At 38.1% G+C, this 10,201-nt stretch overlaps 1 protein-coding gene across 1 annotated transcript; it reads right to left on the bottom strand.

The window, feature by feature from the left end:
* Positions 1–481: 481 nt before the first annotated feature.
* LOC139881608 (TMV resistance protein N-like) lies at positions 482–4,296 on the bottom strand. The gene is made up of 6 exons (XM_071866052.1): positions 3,737–4,296; positions 2,531–3,632; positions 2,394–2,426; positions 2,060–2,311; positions 1,013–1,966; positions 482–916 (listed from the first exon to the last, which is right to left on the bottom strand). Exons 1-6 carry the CDS (start codon positions 4,294–4,296, stop codon positions 482–484), a joined length of 3,336 nt encoding a protein of 1,111 aa, XP_071722153.1.
* Positions 4,297–10,201: the final 5,905 nt, after the last annotated feature.

Genomic DNA, 10,201 nt, shown 5'->3' with positions numbered 1-10,201 from the left:
TCGTGGTCTAAAAACTCGAACTTGGTGGCGGCGGCGACAGACGAAAAAATCATTTTGTAAATTTTTTTTTCCCACGTGATCGTGTTCCCAGTACTTGGTCTTGTTAATTTTCTAGTTTTTTATTGGGTAAATTATCATGATCGGGTTCTAGGAATCCGATCTTATTAATTTTTTTTAAGCACAATCGTGTACTAAGAGCACGATTATGGCAATTTTTTTTTTTTTAAATATGATCGTGTTTCTAGCAAACGATTTTGGTCAAAATTTTTTTTTTTTGCATGATCGGGTTCCTAGAACCCGATCGTAGTAATTTTTTTTAAGGGAAATAGCATGATCGGATTCTCAGAACTGGATCTTGTTTATTTTAATCATTTTTCCGAGCATGAAAAACACGTTTTTGTATCATCATCGCGTTTCAAGATCCGGACTCCGTTAATCACACAATTAACCATGTCATATTTCACTCCACCTCGTCTCAAACCTAAAGACTCAGGTACAGTTTTCTCCACCCCATCTGTATCTCCAGATCTGGCAGCTCGGAATTGACTTCCAACCAGGCCTCACTTGAATCACCCATATTCATAGGATATTCGGAGTGATAAAGTATCCATTGATGGGTCGACAAGAGAGACTCCTCACTGAAATAAATTTTACTGCGACAGTCCCCATGATTGAATTCCAAGGAATGGATGATATCCCCACGGTCGGGGTTTAATCTTTCCTTTGCTCTGAAAGCTATGCAATAAACAATACCAATCAACTCCCTGACATGATTACCATCCTTCTCCCACTCCCAATTCGCAGTGGCGGTATGTATTAATACTTTGACCCCAGTCGGCCATCTCTGAAACCATTTCAGCATGTCATTCCCAGGAATAACAAACATAAATCGCCGCCATACGTACAATCCGCGTGGCTGAAAATTAGAATGGAAATATGTAAATTCCAAAGTAGAGGAATTAAGAGAGAATATTACATACATAATGGGGAGAGAGAGAGAGAGTATTCCAACCTGCAGTAACATGCTTAATAGTGATAATGAGAAGCTCTCATATCCTCCTTTTGCAACCACCAGCAGAGGACACCTCATTAAATTCAATTCAAGACAGAATTTAAATTGTCGATAAATTTTACGAGGTAGTCTACTAAAATTGTTGCCACTAAAATCTAAGGTCTTTAAACGGACTGATGAACGGAGATCGTTGGGAATAACCCCATCAGAGAGATTGCAACCACTTAAACTAATATTCTTCAAAGCCTCAAAACCTGAAAAAGAAGGCAATGACTTGAGCTCTTTGCAATTCGCCAATCTTAGGTCTGTGAGTCTTGGTAGTTGAAAAGCTGATCGAGGTAGGCTAGCAAAATTATTATTGCTGAGGTCTAGTTTTTCCAGTAATGCTAATAATGAACTTAGATCATTGGGAATAGCACCCTCAGAAAGCCTGCACCCACTTAAGTCAAGATTTGTTAACATGGAAAAACTTGATACCATCTTTACGAAAGAACCCGGGGGACTCATACTACTAACTTCCTTATGGCGGCTAACAAATCCCGACCATGATTCTGCCCCATTCCAACCACGAAAAGAAAACTTCTTCAGATTTCTCAAATTGATGATAGATGATGGAAGTTCCATTATGAAAGTTTCACTCAAGTCGAGTTCCTCCAACAATTCTGCTTTCCCCAAATTTTTTGGCAAGTTCTCTAGAATAGAACATCCATTAAGGTCAAGAATTTTAAGACAATTCCATCCTTTCACTTCTTCCGGAAGTCTTTTAAGACTCTTGCAACCTCTCAAACTCAAAATCGTAAGACTTTCCAGATCCCCAATTGAATCATGAATGGTTAACAGCTTGGAACATCCTTCAAACTTCAAAATTTTAACATTTTCAGCACGTTTCAAGTTTGGAGTATTTCGGAGAAATTGAGAGTAACTGAAATCGATTGATTTTAACTTTGGTAGATGCTGCAGAAGTTAAGAATGCGAAAGTTCAGAGGAACATATTAGATACATATAAACATTAAAACCAATTTAGAAGAGCATAATTAAAGAGCTTACTCTAGTGTCCTCCCACAAAGTTACAGTAGAGGCACCATGCATAACTAGATGAACTAGTTTATTAAGTTGGAAGCATGGTGGAATAGATGGTAAATTGAAGTTTTCCCAATCAACAAATCTTAGATTCCTGAACGAACTACGTGCATGAATACCATCTGGAAGAATCAATCTTTTATTCTTTATTACAAGAATTCTTAATTTTTTCATGTTTGAGAAAGCATCTGCACCCACATGGATCACTTCTTCTGGTCCCTAATACAACCACGAGGAAATTTCATTGTCATACAAGGAAAATAAGAAGAAAAAAAATGAAATTTCTCATAACAATATGTACCTTAAACATTATGACTTGGACATTTTCTGTACCCTAAATATTATATCATCAGACAGATTATTAGTTTGAGTTAGTATTACTTCAATTAGTTGAAAGAGAACAAAAATAATAGTAGTAGTTATGGTAAAATTACTTACAGAGCTTTCAGTTAAAACCTCATGTATATCTTCTTCCTTCCAGAGCCTAGTGCGCTTTCCTGGATCGCTTTGACAATTCTGTTCAACTATTTGTTGTCCCATGCGTTGCAACAAATCATGCATCCTAAATAATCTGCCCCTCATGCTAGAATCGTCGACATTTAAAAGACACTTCTCGACGAGAACTTTTACACTGATATCTGGATACAAATCACAACTTTCCAGCACTTCTCTGACATCATAATTGGAGTATTTGTTATTGAAAAAGCAAGCTATGTCAAGAAATGTTTCTTTCTCAGTTGGCTTGAGCCCCTCAAAACTAACTCGTAGAGCAGTGAATATTTTATCATCTGAATCCACTTCAAAGCGTCCAATTGCGCTTCTCCACTCATTAATAGTTCTACCATGCAAAAATGATCCTATGACTTCAAGAGCTAAAGGAAGGCCATCAGCATAATGTACCACAGATTTGCTAAATTCCACAAAACCTTCATGGGGTTCGTTACTTCCAAAAGCTTTTAAACAAAGAAGTCTGAGAGCTTCATTAAAATTTAATAGAGTGGCATTGTATATATCATTCTTTTGCACTCCACAAGTCAACAACAAATGTTCATCTCTACTAGCAATGATGATTCTGCTTCCCGGACCAAACCAACCACGACTTCCCATCAGATATCTTAATTTCTCTTCATCGTCCGCATCATCTAATACAATAAGAACCTTCTTGTGACATAATCTATTCTTGATTATCTTGGCCCCATCGTGTTCGTCCGGTATGTCAGATTCTTCTCTGAGGATGTGAATCAGAAGTTTTTTCTGCAAACGTTTTGTTGATACTTTTCGAACATCAGAAAGAAAGCATTTTCCTTCAAAATCCTCTGACATACTTTCATATGCACGTCTTGCAAGTGTTGTCTTGCCAATTCCACCCATCCCACATATACCGACAAAACGAACATCTAGTGAATCTAAACACATCTTTTCTCTTAACTTGCTCAATCTTTCATCAATTCCAATCAAACCATCAATGGTACTGGAATATGCAGTTTTTGATTCCCTCGCTATCACTTTAACAACTTCTTTGATGACATCTGCTTCTTCCCTATAATTCAGACATAAACTGGTTTACATTGTAATCTGATGTAGCTACCTTGTCAGCATTAATTAATATTATAAATAAACACACAAATAATATACAGTACTGACCTATTTTGTAAGGTAAAACCAACAAGATTGGACACTTGGGTCAAAACATCTCTCCATGTACGAATAATCTCTTTTTTCTCTCTGAAAGTTGCTTCGTGATGATCGAATGCTTTTTTAAATTTCCCATTTTGTTTCCTAACTTGAGAGGGATCAACATCGTAAAATATTGGGATAACCTTGTGCCCGACTGCTTTGTTTTGCGCAACGATCTCAGTGAGCTCATTCAAGCACCAAGTGGAAGACGCATAGTTACTCGACAAGACGACGATCGAACACTTGGATTCTCGAATCGCTTGTAAAAGCTCAGGAGCGATCTCGTGGCCTTTCTCAAGCTTCTTGTCATCTTTGAAGACGTGGAGCCCATTCGTTTTCAGATTATAAAACAAATGACTGACGAAGTTCGTGCGAGTATCCTCACCCCTAAAACTCAAAAAGGCATCGTATTTCCATTTCCGATTCGAGGAAGAAGAAGAAGAAGAAGATTTCATGGTAGCTACCTCCCTCAAAAAGGCATCGTATTTCCGTTTCCGAATCGAAGAAGGAGAAGGAGAAGATCCCATGGTAGCTACTAGGAAGAAGAAGAAGAAAAAGAAGAAGAAGATCCTATGGTATCTACTAGCTGATTGGATTGGGTTTGCCTTTGTACAAAAGTCGTATGTGCAAAGATAAGTCATCAACGATGTGAAGAAGGAAAAGGACAATTTTTTTGCCTAAATTTTTTTTTTTTATTTTTAATATTACAAAATGCCATGTCAGAACTGTTACTGAAGTTAACGAATGTTAAGTGCCATGTCAGCTCCCTGTAACAGCAATAAAAACTTGCAAAACGGGAAGTAAACTTCAGGCAGTGAAACGTATAAAAACAAACCTTAGGGTAGCTTCTCGAAAATTTGGCCAAAGTTTACATTTAAGGCCAAACTATATTCTTGGTCCTTATTATTTTCATTTCTCGTCAAAAAAACCCTAAACTTTTGAATGAAATGGGCTTATTATGGGCTTTTACCATGATCAAAAAGCCCATATTTAATGATTCACTTAAAAGAGAAACTAGAACGAGGATAATCCTCGGAGGATTTCATTAGAGATATTTTTAAATATCAAACTAAATTTGTGCTTAGATCAAATTTAAGCAATCGGAAATATAATCAGGCAACAGAAGATGTTTAGGCCAAATTAATTAATTCTGAAAAAACTACACCTGCAAATCTAAAGTGAACTGAACTTTAGTCTAAACATAAGAGTCAAAACATAGATTAAGTAGGTGTAGGAAGACTTCCACTGTGGCAACTACAGAATTTAACAGTGGCGCCGGCGGCAAAGCACAACAAAACTAATCCAATCACAACCCAACTGTACTTATTAACGGATAAATCTCTCTTTTTCTCTGTAGTTTTCCGTCCAACCACCATCATATTCTTCTTCTTCTTCTTCAACTTCACAACTCCGTCACATTTCTCAGGCATAGAAATATCATCATCTTTAATAATCGAATTACCATGTTCAAATAACGGATTGTCTCTAATAGAACCTTCCCAAGCTGAAGTCGGCAATTCCTCTTCATCATCATCATCATCATTATTCAGACAAGAACAACATGTATCGCCCAGATGCAGATTGGTCGTCGTTGATGCGTCCCACTCATGGAAAAACCGTTCCAATTTCGTGAGCCTCTTGTCGATCTGGTTCAGGTGACGTGGCTTCCCAGGATTGGATGATGATTCTGCTGATAAGAGGTTTCTTAAGAAGAGGATCCTCTGTTCGATGTCTGGTGAGTGTTTTTCGTAGTACGATTTCTGTACGTCTGGTGATAAAGAGAGGAATGCATTGAAATCTGATTCCAATTCTTTCAGCTTCTTCTGTAAAACCACAAATATTGTCTCCTCGTCTTCTTCCTCTGCCATTTTTATGTGCTCTGTTAATCTTTTCAGGCTTATAAGCTTATTGTTTGATTTTGATTGTAGTGGAAACTGTAATATAGGATATAGGAAGCATAAAACGACACGTTTGGCAGTTATAATTATTTAGCGGTTAGCAGTATGCTACTACGTGGTGATGTGATTCAGAGACTCGGGTACGTGCAATTTGGTTCAACTGTCGACTTGGTTTAGGTTCAGCAAGAACCGGTTTTTAAAATGATTCGGCCGGTTCGCGACTAACAAACTTTTTTTTTTAAAAAAATCTATTGAGCTTCCTTGAAATTGATTTCTTCCGCCTGTAATGGGCCTAAAAAATTTGGATCTAAAGTATACTACGTCCAAATTTAGAAGACGGGGCCACAGCCTTTTGCATCATCACGTGTCCTTTTTTTGTATCGACTTGTAGTGTTATTGATATCGAATAGTAATTTTCATAGCGAGTTGTAGTCTTATTGATATCAATCAGTAATTTATGTAGCGAGTTGTAGTCTTATTGATATCCAGTGGTAGAAATTTGGGCACCGACTTGTAGTTTTATTGAGAAATATACACTACAACTCGCTTCTTTCATGTTTCTTCCCGAGTCGACATGACGCGTCCCGATTGTAGTGTTAATTGAGGAAAAGACCACTAAAACTCGCACGCTTCTTTCATGTCTCTTCCTGAATTTCCATGAATGCATTATTTTTTGAGGCGTTCGTTAGGCAATGACTTCCTTTTCTTTTGTTATCTAGTGACTAATGTACGCCGGTCGATGCGAATCATAATTTGTACTTGAGTGGTTTCCGGTTACCACGTGATGTGAGTACACGAGATGAACAAAAAATGAAATGACAATACTAAATCATATAATGCAAGAAGATCGGCCAAAGATTGGGTGCTAAAAGAATACACACATATATATATATATGTACGGTGTACGGATTTATAACAGAGAGAATAGCTGAAATAAAATAAAAAAAGTAAAAAACAAGTTACTAGTATATAATAAAATTTAATTGAACAAAGTAGCTAGTAGTAATCAAGTTTAATTATGAGAAGGAGGGTGCAGTCTTGGTTGCGAATAATCGAAAAGAAAACCTGGACGAATATTGTTGATGTTGCTTTCCGGCACATGCCAAGAAACTGAGGATTTCACCGGAATATTAATATTAATAAGACCTCTCCTTGTCCTGTGTTTCCTCAGTCCGTTCGAAAGAGTACGTTTTGACTCTTCATTGCTATACAAATATTTCTTATCATGTTGATCGGTACTAATCAATACATGATCTTCATCTTGAGTACTTGAATATTCCATGGTGCCTCCAAACTTGTCCGAACCCTGCATATATATATCAAATTCCAAAATTGTCAAACAATCAAATCTCCCTTATTAGCGGAAAAAAATAATTTAAATATGTAGAATTTGTATATATATTTTTGGAACCTTGTCAGAGGGTCGACTCATCGTCAACGGCGTTGGAAAAGAGAACGACGATAAATTTCGAGCAGTGCATGCTTGCATATTCATGATGGCCATGAGAAAGAAGACTATGAAGATGAACACACAAGTCATAGTACTATTAAATAAATATCTTAAGAAGAGATATCTTTAGATATAGAGTACTTATATGAAAACGAATTTACATTACACATATTAATATATCTATATAACGAATTTATAAGACATTCTCCTATTATTAGCTAGCTAGTTGTGACTTTTCATTGGATCGAGTTAGAGTGTGAAACAAAAAGTTACTATTGTTTTCGTTTATTGTAGCCCCATCATGTATTTCGTTGATGATGTCATTGATGCTGCTATTAAGGAGCAAAACGATGGTTGTTAGGGTTGGGCAAAAATCGGCCGATTGAACCGGAACCGAAAAATCGGATGAAACGGTCGGTTTTTTTAGCTTCCGGTCGGTTTGTCGGTTTTCGGTCCGGTTTGTAATTTTTGGACTTTTTCGGTCGGTTTTTGACCGGTAAAGGATCGGTCGGTTAATGGGTCAAAAACCGACCGAAAAAACAGTAATTTTTTTTTATTTTTTTTAGGTTATAAATAGTATCTTATATAGTTTTACCGGTTAACCGACCGACTGACCGGAAAATTTTGGTTAACCGACCGACCGACCGAAATTTTTAGGTTATAGCTAGGCTTTTTTTTTAAAAAAAAAAAAATTAAAAAAAAACCGACCGAACGGAAAATTTCGGTCGGTTTTCTGTTTGTCTTTTAACCGGCCGATTTTCGGTTCGGTTTGATTTTTTAAAACCGGTAAATGACCGGTCCGGTCAGAATTTTGGTCGAAAACCGACCGGACCGGTGCCCATCCCTAATGGCTGCGCCAAGGCTAACGATCCTATGAATGCTGCGGCAGGGTTCGTACAACCACATTCGTTTTCGTCTGAGAAACCCTTCAAGTTCATTGGAGGTGGGAAGGATTTCAGGCGCTGGCAGACACAGATGCACTTCTACCTGATGGTTAACGGGGTAGAAAAGTTCCTAACAATGGAGAAGCCCGTTCTGGATGAAAACCCTACTGCTGAAGCTCAGGTTGCCCTGGACAATTGGACGAGGGGTGATCACTGTCGCCGTAACTTCATCCTGAATGGTCTCGGGGAGAATGTCTTCGACGTGTACAAAGAGGAAGATCATACTGCACAATCTCGATTGGACAGCCTTATGGCTCAATATAAGGCAGAAGCTGTGAATGACAAGAAGCATCTTGTGCAGAATTTTAGGGCTTTCAAGTTTACGGACTCAAAGCCACTAATGGGCTAAATGGAGGAATGACAATTGCTCTTGCAGAAGATAGCTGGTCAAGGTATGAAACTCGATGGGTCTTTCATTGTGAATTATACTATTGACATGTTGCCACCAGACTGGAGCGGATTTCAGAACTATCGGAACACAAGACCAAGCCAATGAACTTCAAGGATCTGATCCGCAAGCTGAAGGTTGAAGAGGACTCACGTGTGATTCACAAGAAGGTTCCTCAGGCTGCTAATCCGAATGCCAATGTTGTGGAGGCTTCACCGTCGTCCAAGAAAAGGAGAGTCCTCCTACGAAAGGACAAAGTGATCCTAAGGCTGCTGCCACTGCTGGCCCCTTCAGGGGGGAAATTCTTTAATTGTCAGAAGACAGGCCATAAGTCTTCAGAATGCAAGAACAAAACTGCTGACAAGAAGAAGAACAAGAAGAAGAGAACTGCTGCTCAAGTCAACATGGTCGACGTCTTGGCTGAGGAGTTCATTGATCTGTCATGTGTTGTCGCTGAAGTCAACGTGGTTGGAGGAAATCCGAACTACTGGTACATGGACACTAGCGCCACCCGCCACATCTGCACTGAGAGATCTATGTTTTCGAAATACTCACCTCCCAACATAACTCTCTACATGGGCAACTCCCCCACCACTGCTGCTATAGGTGTCGGCAAGGTTTGTTTTAAGATCACCTCAAGTAAGACCCTCACGCTAAAGGATGTTCTGCATGCTCCGTGAATGCGTAAGAATCTCCTGTCTGGATCGAAGCTCACCGATGGAGGGTTCAAGCTGGTGATGGAAGGTGACAAGATGCTGATCATGAAACATGAATTGTATGTGGGCAAGGATTTTAAAATTGATGGAATATTTAAGCTTTCTGTTATGACTCTTGTAAACAATGAGCCTTCGAGCTTCGCTACTATTATTGAGAATAATAATAATTCCTCTTCTACTTATATTGTTGAGTCTCCTAAATTATGACATGAACGATTAGGACACATTAACTATGGTTCTTTATTGAAACTTGTACAAATGGGTTTAATTCCAGAAATGAATATAAACGATCACAAGAAATGTCAGATTTGCGTCGAAGCAAAGGCAACGAAAACTCCTTATAGAAGTGTTGAACGAACTTCTGAACCTCTAAACTTAATCCATATAAATGTTTGTAATTATAAGTTTATGCCTTCTAGAGACGGTAAAAAGTACTTTATTATTTTTATTTATGATTCCACACGATTCTGCTATGTATATTTACTAACAAGTAAAGATGAAACTTTTGAGAAGTTTAAAGAATACAAAGCAGAAATTGAAAACCATCATGGCAAAAGATTAAATTCTTAAGAAGTGATAGAGGTGGAGAGTTTGTGCATCCGTTTTAAAGAATTTTGTTTAGAACATGGGATTGTACATCAAACAACTGCTCCATACTCCCCTCAGTCGAATGGAATGGTCGAACGCAAGAGTAGAAGTCTTAAGGACATGCTTCTTGTAATGCTTCTAAACACAGGAATGCCACCAAGTTTTTGAGGTGAAACAGTTTTAACTGCTAACTATATCCTGAATAAAGTTCCTCATAAGAAATTGGATAAGATCCCTTATGAATTATGGAAAGAAAAACCTCCTTCCTATAAATAAATGAAAGTGTGTGGGTGCTTAGCCAAAGTGGCGGTTCCTTTAGCAAAGATGGTAAAAATCGCACCGAAGACTATAGTTTGCATCTTTATAGGTTATGCACACAACAGCACGACATGCCGATTCCTTTCCTATAAATCTGAAATACCTGAGATTCAAGAGAGCGCGATAATGG

Source organism: Rutidosis leptorrhynchoides, unplaced genomic scaffold, assembly GCF_046630445.1.
Source record: "Rutidosis leptorrhynchoides isolate AG116_Rl617_1_P2 unplaced genomic scaffold, CSIRO_AGI_Rlap_v1 contig175, whole genome shotgun sequence".
NCBI classification, from domain to species: Eukaryota; Viridiplantae; Streptophyta; class Magnoliopsida; order Asterales; family Asteraceae; genus Rutidosis; species Rutidosis leptorrhynchoides.
The sequence above is the reverse complement of the archived record's forward strand: the minus strand, read 5'-3'. Positions and strand labels throughout refer to the sequence as shown.

What these genes read in the sequence shown, in the direction of transcription:
- LOC139881608 (XM_071866052.1), bottom strand. Translation starts at nt 4,296, where the DNA reads ATGGGATCTTCTCCTTCTCCTTCTTCGATTCGGAAACGGAAATACGAT. An exon ending in AGGTTTTAACTGAAAGCTCT is followed by an intron (nt 2,427 to 2,530) that starts GTAAGTAATTTT and finishes TATAATATTTAG; the next exon opens with GGTACAGAAAATGTCCAAGT. An exon ending in TCCAAGTCATAATGTTTAAG is followed by an intron (nt 2,312 to 2,393) that starts GTACATATTGTT and finishes TGGTTGTATTAG; the next exon opens with GGACCAGAAGAAGTGATCCA.